General features: G+C 42.9%; 1 protein-coding gene and 1 long non-coding RNA gene across 2 annotated transcripts in view; both read left to right on the forward strand.

The window, feature by feature from the left end:
- LOC124143996 overlaps positions 1-5,346 on the forward strand; it is a 42,853-nt gene extending 37,507 nt beyond the window's left edge. The window contains exon 3 of the long non-coding RNA XR_006862362.2: positions 4,762-5,346. This is a non-coding gene — a long non-coding RNA (uncharacterized LOC124143996). The remainder of the gene's footprint in view (positions 1-4,761) is intronic.
- A 4,456-nt stretch (positions 5,347-9,802) lies between these two features.
- LOC124143995 (fibrinolytic enzyme, isozyme C-like) lies at positions 9,803-16,886 on the forward strand. The gene is made up of 6 exons (XM_046513202.2): positions 9,803-9,888; positions 11,461-11,632; positions 12,175-12,265; positions 13,636-13,804; positions 15,386-15,540; positions 16,698-16,886. The coding sequence occupies exons 1-6, from the start codon at positions 9,849-9,851 to the stop codon at positions 16,854-16,856; spliced, it is 786 nt and encodes a 261-aa protein (XP_046369158.1). The 5' UTR covers positions 9,803-9,848; the 3' UTR covers positions 16,857-16,886.
- The last annotated feature ends 3,069 nt before the right edge of the window (positions 16,887-19,955 follow it).

Below are 19,955 nucleotides of genomic sequence, written 5' to 3' on the forward strand. Positions count from 1 at the left end.
ATCTTGAACCTAACATTACCCACTCTTACCATTCGTAATTACATTTGTGAAAAAAGAAGAAATAATATTAACACGCTTTTGCAATACACATTCAAGTACGATGCAGTTATTATTTGTTTAATAACCTGAGCTTTTAGTGATAGCATATATAATTATGTATGTTGAATGAGTGGCCTGTATCACATAATATTACAACAGAGAGACAGTGTTATGTTGTTCCATGACAGCTCTTCTTAGTTTTGCAGACTTATATACATTGCAAGATTCTTTAAAATATTTTCATGTTTACTGGACATGAGGGTGTAATATTTATTTGTTGAAGGACTGACACAGTTTGACACAGTTTGTTACAATTTGCCGCACCTCTTTTATACGAATGATAGAAATTGAAGTAAATTCGCTTTTTCTATTTCCTTAAGCATGCTGGAGGTTGGAATCGATCTTGTTCAGGTCGAACAAACACTGGAACTCGAATTCTGTTCTGAGTAAATACAAATATCAAGAATTTAATGTACAACAGTCGTTTCAAAGTCCGGATTTCGCTTTCCAAACAGCTTAGTCGCACATTTTAAACTTCATGCAGGTAAAATTTGTATGTTTGCAAATGAATAATCTTTTATTACAATTTACCGCAGGGGTTATTACAATTTGCCGCTGTTTCTATTACAATTTACCGCAGTGAAGTTATTACAATTTACTGCAGTATGTTTTACAATTTACCGCAGTGAAAATATTACAATTTACCGCAGTGAAGTTATTACAATTTACCGCAGTATGTATTACAATGTACGCAGTATTACATTTTACCGCAGTTTATTTCAATTTACGTCGTAACAGTGCGGCGCTAAACAACAAACAAATAAACAAGACTGTATGATGTAAGTCCAACAATGTGACATTCATGAGCGCCAAAAAGAAACTTGTCGTACCTCTTCCTTCCTTTGATATATTACGTAACTTTTCACATTCTTCAGCACAACGTACTGCCCACAAATCCAAAATGCAAAAGGGGGACGAGGAGGTCCGGAACCCCTATCCCCCCCCCCCCCCCCCCCCCCATCCCCACCTCCACTCCCACCCACCCCCCACCCCCCCCCCCCCCCCCCCCCCGGATCCGCCTATGCATCCACAGCTGCAATAGACGTCTGAACATAAAGCACTCGCTTTAATCCCCGTCTATTAAGTGTTGATTTGTATATACTACCTGTGTGTTGTAGGTTTCTAAATTTAACTACTGCTAATGGTTATTTCGTTTTATAACATGTATTTTTAGGACATAATTAGTAATAACTTGTGCTTAAATTACCCATCTATTCAAGTAATCCCTTTTTTATCACTTATATTCTTTGAACGAATTTGCAATAAATTCGATGCCGATTGAAGACTGATTTAATGGGGAATTTGTAATCTCACAATTTAAGTTTCCTTTTGCCAATCATCGTGAAAGTTGAAACCGCGTTTCAGTTAACGGACGTAATGATGCAACTTTATTCATATCCCCTTCAGGCTACTGCTGGACTGCAAAACTATTTCAGTGAGTAACTGTGGTAACAACTAAATGAATGCAACTTGAAGATGAGGAGTATGGGAAACTATCGTGGTGAATCCCCCGATGGTGTAAATGAAATATATTAAGCTAGCACACAAAGGCCAATGTATGATAAAGGCCCTTCTTGGTCCATGGGATAAGCAATAATTAAGAAATGACGGAAAGATTTTTTCAAATTATTTTAAAAGTTAACCGACGTGTTTATATTTAAAAAATGTGTTTATTTAAACAACTTTATGTTTGGACAACTCAACTATATATTGGTATAAACGTATAGGTAAGCTTGGCTATCAGGGAGCATGTTCTACTATTTGAACGTTTGCACATCATTGACCCGAGAGGGGCGGTCGGGTAGCCTGGTGGTTAAAGCATTCGCTCGTCACACCGAGTACCCGGGTTCAAATCCCGACATGCGTACAATGTGTGACGCCCATTTCTGGTGTCCCCCGCCTTGATATTGCTGGAATGTTGCTAAAAGCGGCGTAAAAACCAAACTCACTCACTCAATTTACCCGAGATGATTTTCTTAAAAGATGTGGATAAGAAAACTCGTGGTTGACATGTTCTACTATGTTCGTTGGTTGGTTAAAGTAATCAATATTCCAGCTACACCATGGCTCTTCGCAAAATAATTAAGTGCGAACCAGCAAAACCAGAGAGGTAGTGGAGAAACGTTCACGCCACGGGGGGACTTTGCCGCAGAATTTGAAAACAATACTACTTGTTATCTTGACATGCTTGGATGTCCTAAAAAGTTTGAAAATAATAATTTGTGCAGCTCCAAGTCCAGATAAACAAAACTGTATGTGTCGATGCAATGGCCCTTTCTCCTACAAACATCCAAGCTATGGCACTAAAGTCCACTTGTTTTCATTTTTGTTTAACGCCGGACTCAGCCATGTTATAGCTACATGTACTTGACGGCTGTCTGAAAACAATCGAGTCTGGACCAGACAATCCAGTGATTGACATCAACCAAGTCAGCGAGCCTGACCACCCGATCCCGTTAATCGCCTCTTACGACAAGCATAGTCGCCTCTTACGACAAGCATAGTCGTCTTTTACGGCAAGCATGGGTTGCTGAAGACCTATTTTACCCCGGATCTTCACAGGTCTCGCCACTTGATAATATTCCTTATCGCCGGAATGTCTTGTTTTCATTTTGTAAGCATTGGCACACATGTCGCTATCTTCGTTAATTAATCATTGCGATATATTGTGATCCTAGTTCAAGTGGCATGAACCATAGTTCCAGAAGCGGACTTTGTCCCCAAATGTGTCATGCCCGAACCTTTCGCGAACACCTGGTGTCATCACTATTTAAAGCGATTCATAAACTTAAGCTCGGAATCGTACTATCGACTCTGCTTTTAGCAGAAGTTTTTATAAGTTAGAAAAGGTTTTGTCGCTTTTACTCATTCACAAATGCGGCAGAAAGGTAATGTGTGTTGTATTTGTATTCATCAGGTTTTAGCATCGCGATTGTACATGCCACAACCTCTGTGAGGTAAGGATGCATGGAGTAGCCGTGTGGTGAGAGCGTTCGCTCGTCACGCCATCGGTACAATGTGTGTATCCCAAACCTGGTGTCCTCCCCGCGTTATTACTGGAATATTGCTAAAATCTGCGTAAAACCCAACTCACTCACTCACTAACTCACCCTATGGAATAATTCATATTATATGTCGGTATCTACATGTACATGATGGCTCTCTGTTTGTGGTTTTCTAAGACTCGAGGAGAATTCACGTGTTATCATGTAATAATTTTCTTTTTTGAAGTTTGCACGATATACGGCTTTTTCATTGGACGAGAGGTCGGTCACATGACCGCGAAATTGACGTTCATAAGTGTATGAATGACACAATTTGACGTCCAGACGTAAACACTGACGGACTACTTCCACATTCCTGGGGAACCCCTGGGAATTCCCTTGTACAAATACATACAGAAGCGTTCTTTCTGATCATTTAGACACTTTAATCTTGTACTCAGCGTTTTAGTGTGCATAGAGAAACGTCAGAGGGTTTGACTGCATGATCGTTCACGAATATCCTCGCTACGACCCATCCCAGTGAACAAAACGAAGAAATATAGTAATCTATGAATTTACCTTAGTGTCTATATGGCACATCTTTAATCACCTTTCTATGATCGGCTAGTTGATCAATGATGACTAAAACATGTAACCGCCACAGGTTCAAAAACAACTTCCTAAATCTTTCACGTCACGTCACGTGTCAGCCATTTTGACGTCTTGTACTTGATGTACATATATTACGACGCGCTGTCATTGTGATTGACTTACAGACGTAGTTCTTAACAGACCTTTCTGATCTAATGGTGATATTATTTGAAGACGTGTTGTGTAAGATGTTTCTGAAGAGCAAGTTCTGCATACGTACGCTCATGTCACCTCTCCTAACGAGGAACTATTTTATTCCACAATACAACTGGTTGTTGTATGGCTGTCAGTGTAAACATGAAGTCACACATACTCAATGAAAATGTGTAAAGATCTAGGCCTACATCCTTTGATGTAAGAAAATACAAATGTAATGTGATAATAAATTATAAGAACTGACCTTCACTTTTTGTGAGTTCATTGGAGTATGAACCTTCATAGAGTGAGGGCCAAACTGTATGAACATCAGAGCTTGCAATGAACTCACACAAAGTGAAAGACAATTCTTGATTAAAATCAGTATGACGCACGTGCCCGTATAATAATCTATGTTTTTTTCAGTTTCACCCAATTAAATCTAAAGTCCATAAAAAGCATGTTAAATTCATTTTAATACCTTCAAAATATTTCATCAATAAAGCCCTTTAACCAAAGCCTTTTCACATTTGTAGCTCATTCTCACGGCATTCACCGGAAGTGATCTGTTTGAGAAAGTCCCGTGAAGATTCCGGGTTAGAATTGGTCCTCAGCAACCCATGCTTGTCGTGAGAGGCGACTATGCTTAGCGTAAGAGACGACTAACGGGATCGGGTGGTCAGGGTCGCTGACTTGGTCGATGCACGTCATGGTATCCCAGTTGCGTAGATCGATGTTCATGATGTCAATCACTGGATTATCTGGCCCCGACTCGATTATTTACAGACCGGCGTCATATAGCTGGAACATTGCTGAGTGCGGCGTTAAACAACAAACAAACAAACAAACTGTTTGAGAAACTCATGTTAACTGTGTAAACATTGTATTGCAGGTGTCACAATCAGTACTCGGCAAGGCAGGAATAGTCTGAACGGTATGAACTGCCCTCCCGACATCTCCGAGTACGAGTGCTACAATGAGCTGATGGCTGTTTGGACAAGAGTTCTTGCAAAGGAAAAGCGACAGGATAAATTAAGCGTTGCAGGGATTGGACGAAAGTGAACGGACAGTCACGTGATATGTACCAAGTGAATTCCTCAGCTTACGTCTCTAGGGTCCCCGTAATGTCTCAGACTAAAGTATGATAACAGGCTTGAGATGATACCGCAAAGTCTGCTCTTATTAATCACCATGCGTATTAGTCAATGGAACCCTCTGTCAAGCGCAATGAACGTTAAGTAAGCACTTACGGAAGTCTGCTAGTGCCAACTCTATTCATGATACAAGTGTCTGTTACTTAACAGATCTGCTACTCTCATATCAAGGAACATATGCAACTGGAACGTGTCTGACAGAAAGAGACGTGATAACGCGCTGCAACATCGTCGAGAGGGTTATGAAAAGATGCCCAGTTTGATACATCGTCTGAACTGTATTGCCATATGTTTCAGACATTAAATGGAACCTATTCTTTTTAGACAGCGCTCTTGTTTTCTTTACGCGCAAGACTTTCATAATGTCTATAATTCGCAGACATATTGCTAATTCACAGCAATAACCTTATACTGTTTGAGGTAATAAAAGTGACAATATTGTTTTTAGCCGCATCGATTTGCAGGTAATTACAAATATTTATGACCTAAGTAAACTCCTTCATCAATCTGTCAAAAAATCTTGATTATAAACTTCACATACCATTTCATTCAAATATCACAGAACGAATACAGGCACATAGAGGTTTTAAAAAACCCTGAAACTATCTCATAAAAATAACCCTTGTGCAATGTGGCTTTGATCTTCGTTTAAACACGTCTACATTTAGATCACGTCATACTACTGAACGCATTGTCTACGCAGTCAGTTATAATTAATGTGTAAATCAGACTGGCAACGGATTGATGAGGTATTGACTTGGTTGGGTTATATCCTATTTTATAAGTATTTCAGCATGATGTGGCGCGATACTCAACGTGATGCAGGTCATACACGTTCACCTCGAATACAAGATCCTGACACGCCTAAGGGACACAACTCTGCACTGTCACAGATCAAAGGATGAGGATGCAGGACGCACATTTCAGAATACAAAACAATTAAGTTCCTTCATATTACTCTGTGAGAGTGAGAGTGGGATGGGATGGGATGACGGGATGGGAGAGTCAATGAGATGACGCAAAGACTGAGTGAATATGGTTTAACGCCGCTTTGAGAGGTACTTCAGTTATATCCTGGTGTGTTGGAGGAAAGCCCGAAGTGATGCAGATTTACCGCTTTTGGGAAACTCACAAACACTACGCCGCTGAACATTATACACTGGACAATGTAACGTAACATGGCATCCATCTTCAACAACATTGAGACACTAAAAACACCCCCGCCAAACGAGGCTCTTAATACTATACTAGTATACCGTCTCCAGTTCGGGCAGAAGGGGTGTCACATCTAAACCAAGACGAGGCGCCCTGGGGCGCTCTTGGGTGCTCTATAGGCTCGGGGCACAGGGCGGGTGATATGTATACTCATAACAATATAGTCCTGCTTAAAACGACGATATATAAGTTTGCGTGGATCGAGGCTCGTGATGTCAATCACTGGATTATCTGGTCCAGACTCGATATTTACAGACCGCCGTCATATGGCTGGAGTATTGCTGAGTGCGGCGTTATACAACAAACATCCCTTGCTCGATGGAGCAACGGGGGGTATAATTGCATATTTCATTAAATTTTATATGAATTAAAACCCTAACACAGTTGTCGTGGAGAATTAAATGTTCCAATCCATGATGTACTTGTTTAAAATGGGTACTAAAATTAAGATCCGTACATCTCTTGGTCCCGGTTTGAAATACGTCTCTGGTACTACGCGGGATGGGGATCGAACCACTTACGAGTGAGTGAGTGAGTGAGTGAGTGAGTGAGTGAGTGAGTGAGTGAGTGAGTGAGTGAGTGAGTGAGTGAGTGAGTGAGTTTGAAGTGATGCAGGTCTTCACTTCACCGCCATGATGAAACCGACAAGCACGGGTATGATGGGGGACAAAACATCACCCAAAATCAGGCAGATCACGACTATAAGTTTCTTAATAAAGGATCGCCACTCGGCGTCTTAGACAACTGCTCTACCCATGCCCAAGACGTAGTCGGAGTCTTATTAACGTAATCATCAACTGCTAGACTAACGTACGTGTTACATGCTTGGCTTAATGCAAGTTGGTTTGAAATTTGCAAGACTACCAACTGACCCCATGTGAGTCCTCCTGTAAAGTCCCGGTATGAGGTGAGGTGAAATGGGGTTTAACGTCGCGTCCAAGATTATTGCACTTATATAGCGACGTGCATGCAAATGTGTGTGTTTGTGTGGCTGCTTGTACTAGTCCGGACTGATGCCGATTTATAGTGCTAGCCCACTGAGATACCATCCAGCAGTTTAACATGAATACCCCACTCAGATACAGTATACTGACTCCGAGCCGACCAGTCCTTGTTTTAGCCCCTTAATGCCGAGCGCCAGACAGGGTAACAACAAGTACCATCTTTTAACGTCTTTGGGTATGACGCGGCCGGGGATTGAGACCACGGAGGCGGTCGTCCCGGTATGATGATGCGTAGGGCCTTTAACAATTTTACCCAAACCGACAACTCCTGCAACGTCACTGCGTTTAGTACACTCGCCCTTGGCGTGGCGGCTCCAGCATGGCCACGTGATCAGCTTCCACGTCATTACAACGTCATTACAACGACGTGGCCGGGTCATGTGAACCATTTGACACTCGTATGGGAAGAGGCCAAACGATGCAGCTGGACTCCTCTGTCACCATGACAGATTTATGATTTTACAACTATTGATAGTTAACTCTTAGAGCGTCAAGATATTCATTGATGTAGATAATGTGTCGACGAGGTGCAGGCACACTACTATAGAGCTAACGCTATACGCTACACTCATCACCCCAGCTTCACAGCTGCTAACATCATCATTTCTTGGCGGAATCATATTGCCATTAGCCTAAATCAAATTTCATCAGTTCAATATTCTCGAACAAAGGCTATAGCACAAAGGTATTGCGTTTCATGGTGATTAGTTAACTACTCTTTAATCTTCATTAGGGGGACACGGGTGGCCCAGTCGTCTAAGGCGCCACGATACGCTGTGCAGAGTTGCGTCCCTTTGGTACGCCAGAAACCTATGATTGTGGGTTCGAATCCCGGTTCGCCCTGATTATGTTTCTAGGCTTGTCAGCATCATACCCGTGCTCGTGGGTTTCACCGAAGTGGTAAATGTCTGAGACCTGCACCACTTCGGGCTTTCTTCCCACATTAAGCTGACACGTCTCAGGGGGCTAGCACTATAAATCGGCATTTGTCCGGACTAATACAAGCAGTCACACATACACGTGTATGCGCGTCGCTATCTAGGTGCAGTAATCTTAGACGCGACGTTAAACCCCATTACATTTCACCTATCATCATATAGACAGAATTTAAAAGGGGATCGTCTGTCCAGAGAACGGAAGATTGGTGACTCGATCCCCTGGTCGTGTTATGCCAAGAGACGTTAAAAGAGTGAGTGAGTGAGTTGGGTTTAACGCCGCCCCTAACAGTATTCCAGTTATATCGCGGCGTGTCAGCTTAATGTGGGAGGAAAGCCCGAAGTGATGCAGGTCTCAGACGTTTACCACTTCGGTGAAACCCACGAGCACGGGTATGATGCTGACAAACCTAGAAACATAATCGGGGCGAACCGGGATTCGAACCCACAATCATAGGTTCCTGGCGTGCCCAAGGGACGCAAAGACGTTAAAAGAATATATTTGCTGTTGGCCAACGTGGCGCTTAGCGTTAAGGGAATATCACAAGCACTTGTCCGAACAATGAGTCTGTGGCGCGTAAATGTTAAACGAGCGCACGGGTGACCCAGTCGTCTAAGGCGCCGCAATTCGTGTAGGGTTACGTCCCTTTGGCACGAAAGAAACCTATAAATGTGAGTTCGAATCCCGTTTTTCCCGATTATGTGTCTAGTTTTGTCATCAAAGTGGTAAACGTCTGACATCTGCATCACTTCGGGCTGTCCTCCTCTTACACACCGTGGTATAACTGGCACTCACTCACTCAAACATCAATATTGTGTCTCAGTAGGCTAGCACCATAGGTCCGGACTTACAGAAGCAGCAACGCGTGCACGTTAACCCCCACTCCACCCCACTCCATTCGTCTCAAAGGCATCAATTCTCTCGTGAACTCAAATATGGCTACATTCTTTTGACTTGAATAAATTACATGAGAATAAAACAAAACAAGAAAAATACAATAGGAGGACAGTATTACAGCTCCGTTCACTTCCGTTCTGCAGGTGACTGTTGGTAATGTAGCGTCAGCCATACTCTCTGTGATGTGACTATTAGCTTCACTAGAAATGGAAGTGATATACCTCCTTCCCCACTCCCTCCGCGTAGGCAGAACCAGAGGGGGTGGGGGTGGGGGTGGGGGTGCGGGTGCGGGTGCGGGTGCGGGAATAGAGTCCAGGCGGTCCGGACACTCCCCTTTTTGAAAAGCAAATGTAATATGTCGTTGGCAGTCAAACTATCTGAGAAAGGATCTCTCACTCTCTCTCTCTCTCTCTCTCTCTCTCTCTCTCTCTCTCTCTCTCTCTCCCCTCTCTCCCTCTCTCTCTCCCCCTCCTACACAACATTATTTGATGAACATATCGCGACGTGTGTTACAGGGAGCAAGTCCGTAGAGCTGCTACGTTAGGGAGCCCATGTCGAAATTATTAAAAATATGGAATTTACGACAACCGCAATGTTCGTTGCGTCTAAATGGGCCTTAAACTCATAAATCTTACAAATGTTTCTGCAACATATGATTTGTTCTCAAGCCATTGAAGAACGTATGGGAAGCAACACCTTGTCTCCCAAATGTGTGTATAAATGATGCTTATATTTCTCCAGACAGCATTACATGCAGTAACGACGTCGCCACGATGATTCTAATTCTCGCCGCTTTGATATCTGTGGTCGCCGGTGAGTTACCGTTTTCAGTTCTGTTATTTGATTTTTGTTGTTGTATTTTTCATGGAATCAAGTTGTCCGGAGAAGACTTAAACATGAATTCAATAACTAGTTCACAAAACCACACGTTACACCCTCGACTATCCGGGGTATTGTATCTTATTACAGTAAACTACGATTATAACGAACACGCTTATAACGAACTGACGTATATAACGAACTTACTTTTTTGGTCCCGATTATTTGCTGTAGTTATGCTGTATATATGCTTATAACGAACTACGGTTATAACGAACAAAAATTAGTAGTCCCTTTGAGTTCGTTATAACCGTACTTTACTGTACATTATTACATTAAATTATTACATTATATTACGTCCGGGCTAAATGCCTATTTTATAGTGCTACCTCACTCAGATACCTATCGCAATTAAATATGAATACCCCATTCAGACACAGTTTACTGACTCCGAGCCGAACAGTCCTTGTTTTAGCCCCTAATGCTGAGCGGCAGGCAGGGTAACAATAAGTACCATCTTTCAACGACTTTTGGTTTGACGCCGCCGGGGATCATATCCCCGACCTTCCGCTCCCCGGGCAGATGCACTAGAACACCGAGGCGGTCCCTTATAAATGACAGTCTCTGCAAAAATGAATATTTACTGTTACACAAAACGTTTTACTCGTTAAGATAACTACCGGGTTAGAATAGGTCTTTTGCAACCCATGCTTGCTGTAAAAGGCGACTATGCATGTCGTAAGAGGCGACTAAGGGTGGTCAGGTTCGCTGACTTGGTTGATGCATGTCATCGTTTCCCAATTGCGAGGGGAGAGATCGGGTTGCCTAGTGGCATTCGCTCGTCACGCTGAAGACCCGGGTTCGATTCCCGATATGGGTACAATGTGTGAAGCCCATTTCTGGTGTCCCCCGCCGTGATATTGCTGGAATACCTTCTCAAATGTACCGTCGGTGTGCCAGGTGAGAATAGCTTACCTGTGAAGAACCGCTTTAGATAATGTTCGAGTGGTGTGGCACTGTGAACGTTCCGTATGTTCCAAATGAATTGCAAAATAACTCGAAATCCAGAAAAGTGTATGAAACATCGTTCTCATTTGGAGTCAAACGGACTGTCGTTGCCTGCGTGGAAGAACACCCAGCTGTGTGGGACGTAGATCACCGGTTGGACAGGCATTTCAAAAGTTCGATATCTGATAAAAATACAAAAGACAGACATCAACACACATACACCTAAAAAAAAGTTTAAAGAAACATGGCAGTTTGGGTTGTGGACTAAGATCAACACACACCAATGCCGTCATGAACTAGTATTAAAAAGTCTGTATAAAGAAATTAACTTTTTATGCGACATTGAACTTTTGAGTGAGTGAGTATGGCTTTACGCCGCTTTTAGCAATATTCTAGCACTGTCACGGTGGGGGACACCAGAAATGGGCTTCACACATTGTACCCATGATGGAATCGAACCCGGGTCTTCAGCTTGACGAGTGAACGCTTTAACCACTAGGCTTCCCCACCGCCCCTTGAACTTTTGAGCTGCTCCCAGCTATTATTATCTGCTTTCAGCCCACCCAACCTCCCGTATCGTGGGTGGTTCCGAGGCCGCCCCCCACAGCCACCCGTACATCGCCTCCCTCCAGCGAGCCACCCTGGGCATCTTCTGGTCCCACAGCTGCGGATGCAGCCTGATTTCTCCGTCATGGTGTCTCACTGCCGCGCACTGCGTGGACGGCGCCAGGTACATTTGAATATTACCCACAGGGGAACGTATATCGGTGCAGTCAAGCCCCCGTTGCACTATTAACAACTTTGATAAAAAACTTGGACCAAGTTTGTGATAGTGTAACATGCTGTCAAAAACTTTGACGAAGTTTTTGACGGACTTTGATGGAATAGAAACCGATCCTATATCTCGTCAAACTTTGATCGAAGTTGATGACGTCCATTTAATTTAGCCAATCAGAATGCATGGAACATTTACCCCTTTTCAACCGGAAGTGCAAGTCAAAATGAGCCAACTATTTTGGACTGAAGATATGTTGGAAGAATTAATTGATTTGGTTCAACAATGAGCAAACATTCTCGGTAGCAAATATGCTTATTTCTTAGGGATTATTTGACCGAAGTACTTGAAGTCATACTCGCAGGCTGATTGGTTTGTCGTATTTTCGCACATAACATTCATCGATAGGGGACGAGTCTTCTTGCAGGTTACGGAAAGGGGCGAGTGGTGACGAATGGTGACATGATGGTCATGTTATTGTTGACACTCTGTTTCAGCTCAAGTTCCCTGAGAGTCCAGTTAGGGGAACACAGTCTTAGCAGCAGCGAGTCAGGAGAGCAGAGGATCGGAGTCAGGAGAGTTGTCATGGTAGGTCGCTAGGTGGCGCTAAAGACACGTGTCACGTCCGTAGGGTCGGTAGGTGGCGCTAGTGACAGGTATAGGTAATGGCGAAAGTCAATGTAGTTTCCAATAGTTCTTCAGTTTTATCACTACAGCTTAGTTACACGAAAGCCACAGGTGATTCAGGTCGCGGACGTTTACCACTGTGGTGAAAACAACAAGGGCGGACACTCAGACAAGCATGCCATTCGTTTGTGTATTCAGACCGCCTCCGTGGTCTAGTGGTAGAGCGTCCGCCCGGAGAGCGGAGATCCGGGGTTCGATCCCCGGCCGCGTCATACCAAAAGACGTTAAAAGATGGTACTTGTTGTTACCCTGTCTGGCGCTCGGCATTAAGGGGTTAAAACAAGGACTGGTCGGCTCGGAGTCAGTATACTGTGTCCTCATTGGGTATTCATGTAAAACTGCGGCATGGTATCTCAGTGAGCTAGCATTATAAATCGGCATCAGTCCGGACTAGTACATACTATATCAGTTCAATAATCTTGGACGCGACTTTAAACCCAATTTCACCTAACCTCACCTCGTTTGTGTATTCACCACTCTTTGAGTGAGTGAGTTGTGCTTCACTCCGCTTTTAACAGTATTCTAGTTATATCATGGCGTCAGCTTGATGTGGGAGGAAGGCCCGAAGCGAAGCAGGTCTCAGACGTTTACCACTTCGGTGAAACCCACGAGCACCCGTATGGTGCTGACAAACCTAAAATCATAATCGAGATTCGAACCCTCGCTCATAAGTTTCTGGCGTGCCCAAGGGACGCAACTCTTCTCAGCGAATGAATGTCTTATTTGTGTCACAACTGTGAATGACGAAGGGATGAACAACCGATCTGACAAGTAATCGAACAACATTTATATAACAGTCATGGCTGCCACCTGATTGTTGGATGTACATACAGGAATGCGTGCTCACCGCTCGTCACGTTTTGTTTCCGGAGCATGGATCAACTCAAATACCGTTCAATATTTCTTCATTAAAGTAAGTGAGTGAGTATGGTTTTACGCCGCTTTTAGCAATATTCCAGCAATATCATGGCGGGGGACACCAGAAATGGGCTTCACATATTGTTCCCATGTTGGGATTCGAACCCGGGTCTTCGGAGTGACGAGCGAACGCTTTAACCACTAGGCTCCCCGACCGCCCCTCTTCATTAAAACTTCATAAAATAAATAAAGTAGTCATGAACTGGTGCCTTTTGCAATTTAGGAACTCTTGAAAGTTGTATTTTTTCGGGTCTCCATGACAACAAATTGTCGTCAGGGCTTGAGTCCTGCATTCAACAGAACGTACAATTGGTGGGGGATACACTTATTTCATTCTTGTTTATCCTATTCAGCATCCTGGCTACAACGGCAACGCAGCCGGCTACCCCAACGACATCGCCTTGTTGGAACTGAATAGTGCTGCCACCATCTCCAGCACTGTCCAGCTGATCGATATCTCTCCAGAGGGCGCTTCCTACGAGGGCCAGGACGTCATCATTTCCGGATGGGGAAGGACCGTCGGTAATTAAGATGAAGCTGCAGCATTGTTAAAAATCGTTTCTTCGAATGAGTGAGTTTAACGCCGCTTTGAACGTCGTCTCGGTTATATCACGGCGTGTCAGCTTTATTGAGTGGTGGTGGAATGGGGTTTAACGTGGCGTCCAAGATTATTGCACTTACATAGTGACGTGCATGTACGTGTGTGTGTTTGTGTGGCTGCTTGTACTAGTCCGGACTGATGCCGATTTATAGTGCTAGCCCACTGAGATACCATGCCGCAGTTTAACATGAATACCCCACTCAGACACAGTATACTGACTCCGACCCGACCAGTCCTTGTTTTAACCCCTTAATGCCGAGCGCCAGACAGGGTAACAACAAGTACCATCTTTTAACGTCCTTTGGTATGACGCGGCAGGGGATCGAACCCCGGACCTTCCGCTCTCCGGGCGGACGCTCTACCACTAGACCACGGAGGCGGTCCAGCTTTATTGAGAGAAAATTCGAAATGATCCATCTCTTTGATGTATCACTTTGGTAAAACCGAATATGGCGAGTTACAACCTCAGCATGTTGTCACAGATCAGTCAAATACAGCCATATTCGTAGTAAACATAAACAATAGTGTCCAGGCTTTGTAGCTCACCTAAATGTGGAAGTCAACTGTCTAAAATGTTGCATTGTTATTCAAATATTTTCTTTATAAACATAAATTTAATGATTTGAACAAAATATGTCATCATGAGGTGAGGTGAAATTGGGTTTAACATCGCGTCCAAGATTATTGCACTTATAATGCGACGTGCATGCACGTGTGTGTGTGGCTGCTTGTACTAGTCCGGACTGATGCCGATTTATAGTGCTAGCTCACTGAGATGCCGTTTCCATGCCGCAGTTTAACATGAATACCCCACTCAAATAGAGTATACTGACTCCAAGCCGACCAGTCCTTGTTTTAGCCCCTTAATGCCGAGCGCCAGACAGGGTAACAACAAGTACCATATTTTAACGTCTCTTGGTATGACGCGGCCGTCGATCGAACCCCGGACCTTCCGCTCTCCGGGCGGACGCTCTACCACTAGACCACGGAGGTGGTCGTCATCGTAAGGAGAAACATATGTGCCAAAGTTCAGCTCCCTCAGTCTGTCAATTTTAAAGAAAAAGTTTACACGGGCAAATATGTATTTGCGAGAATATAACAGAATGGTCAGAACAAGGGTAAAGTTAAAACGTCTTGCAAAGAACACGTGACAAGTGATGAATCCCCCACAAATAATCAACATACCAAATTTCATTGCATTAGGTGTGAGAATTGGTCGAATAATGACCAAAAATAGATTTTTCAATATGGCTGCCGTGGCAAGGGGAGTGTAAGTGATGCGACGGCGGAGGATTTGCAGAGTGCCATCTATGGGTACGTTGGTGAAGAGTTCTGCTACGTCGTAACTGATGATTTGATCTGGATCGGTGATGTTCTTGAGTTTGGAGCAGAAGTCCGTGGAGTCAGAGATGAAGGAGTCGACTGTTTCACAGTATTAAAGAAGTTGTGATCCATAAAACTGTGTCTACCTTGACTTCTGTAATGTTTAATCTTTATCACAGGGGGTGGGACGCTCCCAGACCGGCTGCAAGAGGTCACCATGCAGAAGATATCAAACGCTGAATGCACCCAGAGGTGGGCCCCCGTTAGCGGAGCCAGCATCAACGACCAACACATCTGCATCTACGACAGCAGTCAACAGGCTTCAGCTTGCAATGTGAGTTACCCTTTCGGGTTTCGTCTTGTGTATAAATTCTAGGTTTATATAGGACTTATCAAGCATTTCTTATTACTTAAATGCGGGTATGCAGTTCGCCAATGCAAAATGATACAAATATTAAAATCAAAATATAAAGAACATTTTTCTTTTCGGCATGTTTCTTAATAAGAGTGACAAAACCATTTCAATAACTTTAAAAAAATCTCTACTAAAAGCAGAGTCTTCCCTATGATTCCGACTAAATCGTGATCATGTGTTTATGAACCACTATGAAATGGTCATGATACCGTGTTTTTGTGAAAAGATTAGCGTATCCTGCCTCAGCGGAGGCACCCGTCACAAACACGTGGAAATTCAAATCATTTTCACTTACAAGTCAAAATGGGAACTGCTTATGACATCATTTATGTCACTGAAGCGTCAAAATTGGAAATGTCCTCCACATGTGTACCATAAATCCTTTTGAAAGCTTCACTGAGAGGTTCACTCGTCACGATGTGGATGAAATATTCCCAATGTGACGTTAAATTTTAACTCACTAACTCTCTACTGAGGGACATTCCAAAAAGAATTACAGTAAACTACGGTTATAACGAACACGCTTATAACGAACTGACGTATATAACGAACTTACTTTTTGGTCCCGACAATTTGCTGTAGTCATGCTGTATATATGCTTATAACGAACTACGATTATAACGAACTAAAATTAGTAGTCCCTTTGAGTTCGTTATAACCGTAGTTTACTGTAGTTGGTAACCTTTTTACATCGCATCCGGAATATTTGGGCTAAAAAGCGATTAGAACAAGTAAATCGTTACTAAAAACCTATCGAGAAAGGACGGTAAAACAATAGATAGTAAGTGCAACTTGTTTGGTGCCGTGAACCAAACTATGCCAGCTACAGATTAAAATATATTTTTACATCGGTAGGCATGTTTCGGGTATCAGGGGTGGTCGAGTAGCCTAGTGGTTAAAGCGTTCGCTCGTCACGCCGAAAACCCGGGTTCGATTCCCGACATGGGTACAATGCCCATTTCTGCTGTCCCCCGCCGCGATATTGCTGAAATATTGCTAAAAGCGGCGTAAAACCATACACACTCACTGTTACGTGTATCAGCTAAACAGATGTCGTCAATGGTTACTGTTGCCAGGGTGACAGTGGTGGACCCATGATCATCAGATCAAGTGGCCAGGCTGATGTTCTGGTTGGTGTGACGTCATGGGGCATCAGCACGTGCGGAGGAGACTACCCAAGCGTCTACACGCGCGTCTCCGAGTTCATTTCCTGGATCAACAGCTACGTCGGTTAAATTGTTGATAAATAAAGTGATCAGCTGTTACATGTATTCTGTCTTACTGTCTCAGAGTGAGTGAGAGATAAAAGTGAAACTCACATAAAGGGTATTTCAGCAATATCGTGACTATCACAAGTTGTAAACCAACAATATCTAAAAACCCGGCCAGTTTAATAACTAGATTATTACAAGTCTTTGAACGGCATTTAGAAGTGATACACATAAGGAAGAGAATTTATGGATGTCAACTTCTTTATAATGAGGAACACAACGTTTCGGAGTATATGCTTACTCCTCCATCAGGTGAATGAATACTATGAGGCAGAGAGCATTCATACACCTGATGAAGGAGGAAGCATATATTCCGAAACGTTGTGTTCCTCATAATAAAGTGAGTGAGTGAGTTGGGTTTAACGCCGCTTTTAACAGTATTCCAGTTATATCGCGGCGTGCCAGCTTAATGTGGGAGGAAAGCCCGAAGTGATGCAGGTCTCAGACGTTTAACACTTCGGTGAAACCCACGAGCACGGGTATGGTGCTGACAAACCTAGAAACATAATTGGGGCGAACCGGGATTCGAACCCACAATCATAGGTTTCTGGAGTGCCCAAGGGACGCAACTCTGCACAGCGAATCGCGGCGCCTTGGACGACTGGGCCACCCGTGCCCCCCTCATAATAAAGAAGTTGACATCCATAAATTCTCTCCCTTAGAATATTACAGGGATTATGTAATGCTAGTATATAGCATATATGACTATTTCAAACTGGGCTAGGGATCGCCATCATCCACAGTTAGGCCACTCAAAATACAAGTTTTCTAACATTCTAAAACGTCGGCAGATATTAATGTTCTGATATCTCTAGGCCCTTGATACTAGTTCTTTTTGGATTTACACGCAGTAATTCAAAGCTCTATGTTGAAAATGGTAATTAGGACAGTGTGGAGAATGGCCAACGCCTGTGTATACTCTGTACTTAAGTCTAACGTTACTTTACTTTACGTTTGTTGTTTAACGCCGGACTCAGAAATATTCCAGCTATATGACGGCGGTTTGTAAATAATCGAGTCTGGACCAAACAATCCAGTGATTGACATCATGAGCATCGATCCACGCAATTGGGATACGGTGACATGCATCAACCAAAGTCAGCGAGCCTGACCACCCGATCCCGTTAGTCACCTCTTACGACAAGCATAGTCGCCATTTTGGGCAAGCATGGGTTGCTGAAGACCTATATAACGGCCTCTACTGTGTTGACAATGAAATGCGTGTGTTACTTGTCTGAGATCAGGACTCAGGACATATCTATAAGCTTGTTGAAACCCAGTCGGGTGGCCCAGTCGTCTAAGGCGCCGCGATTCGCTGTGCAAGAGTTGCGTCCCTTGGGCACGCCAGAAACCTATAGCTGTGGGTTCGGATCCCGGTTCGCCCAGATTATGTTTCTAGGTTTGTCAGCACCATACCCGTGCTCGTGGGTTTCATCGAAGTGGTAAACGTCTGAGACCTGCATCACTTCGGACTTTCCTCTCACATTAAGCTGACACGCCGTGATATGACTGGAATAATGTTAAAAGCGGCGTTAAACCCAACTCACTCACTCACTCCTCTGTTATCACTCACTGATTATTGTTCTCGCTGATATATATATATATATATATATATATATATATATATATATATATATATATATATACTCACTCACTCACTCACTCACCCACTCACTCATTCTAGAAGGTTAACAAACGCCGTCATATAGCTGCAGTATTGCTGAGTGCGGCGTTAAACAACAAACAAAGAAGGTAAACAACGTAATACAGATGACATAGTTGGTATAATCTATTTACAGCAGTAGTACAATGGGAATATCTAAGATATACACACGACTATGACATTTTCAGTTGCCAAATAGACTTGCAAGTATAGCCAAGGGTAATAGCATATAGTTAAGATTTAACATGGTATAAGAGATGTTTCTTACATGAGTGAATTCAGTTTATAATGATTTGTGACTGTCTGTCGTACGTAGTAATACCTATTCTAGCTACTACAGATGATCTCATTTACTGATTAAACTGACGATAAAGTTGCTGTGTGGCGTTATCGCGACATAATTATATAATTTAGTTTAACCGAAGCATTGATGATAAAGGTGTTTATGAGTGAAGTTTAGTAAGAATAGCTCACCAGTTGCTAGTATGCCACGAATGTATAGTGGTAGGCGTGGACGATAAACAGCTGTATAAACGCTTCGCATAGATGTACTTCTATAACTGATTATAAACATTTTCTAATACCAGTAATTGATACTAAGCATTCAATTGTTGACTATTTATAATAAGAAGCCGTGGCTGTCTAATAAATTGTTTATCCATTCAGGTCTTGTGTTGTTGTGTGGGTTGGTCGTGTACAAAGTACCTCTGCAAAGCGAGCTGATTCTCTAACTCTCGCTTTTTAATAAACACATGTCGATGGGGAATAGTAAAATAGCCTTAGAATGAGTCGAGAAAAAGGATTTTCTTTCGGGACATTATTTATTAACGCATGCACATTTAATCCGTTTAGAATCGACAGTAACAAATGACACAAAATACATCAATAATCCATCAGATCTGGTATAAATGTAACTTTTAGCCCCAAAGTGAACCAATTTTCTTTTCGGTTTCAAGTGTCGGGTTATCTTTTTTGCGGAATCGGATTTGTCTTCATCCCTTCACCCGTAACCTACTGGTGCAAAAAAAAAGCTGAAGATTGAAGTAAGTCCGTTATACAATGTCTTCGGCGTTATAACAATTTGCTAAAATTCCGATTTTTTTGTGTTCTTTCAATTCTCGATGCAAGGTTGATATAAAGAAATCCATTGGTTACACATTTTCGTCGGCCATATTGGTCTACATGGATTTCAAAATGGCCGACGTTTTCTTAAACGTCTTTTACTTCGCCTAGGAGAAAGAAATTCAAACGTATTTCTGCAAATCAATGAATTAAGTAAATTAGTAATAACACATTTTTATGACCCTATAGTAAAAGGGGTCTTAGGTTATGTAAAAGAGGCGTCAGCTAATCAGAATAGGTCCTCAGCAACCCACGCTTGCTGTAAAAGGCGACTATGC

This window comes from Haliotis rufescens, unplaced genomic scaffold (genome assembly GCF_023055435.1).
Source record: "Haliotis rufescens isolate VD_foot unplaced genomic scaffold, xgHalRufe1.0.p SCAF_6, whole genome shotgun sequence".
Taxonomy (NCBI): Eukaryota; Metazoa; Mollusca; class Gastropoda; order Lepetellida; family Haliotidae; genus Haliotis; species Haliotis rufescens.

What these genes read in the sequence shown, in the direction of transcription:
- LOC124143995 (XM_046513202.2), top strand. Translation starts at nt 9,849, where the DNA reads ATGATTCTAATTCTCGCCGCTTTGATATCTGTGGTCGCCG. An exon ending in TTTGATATCTGTGGTCGCCG is followed by an intron (nt 9,889 to 11,460) that starts GTGAGTTACCGT and finishes ATCTGCTTTCAG; the next exon opens with CCCACCCAACCTCCCGTATC. An exon ending in AACAGGCTTCAGCTTGCAAT is followed by an intron (nt 15,541 to 16,697) that starts GTGAGTTACCCT and finishes TACTGTTGCCAG; the next exon opens with GGTGACAGTGGTGGACCCAT.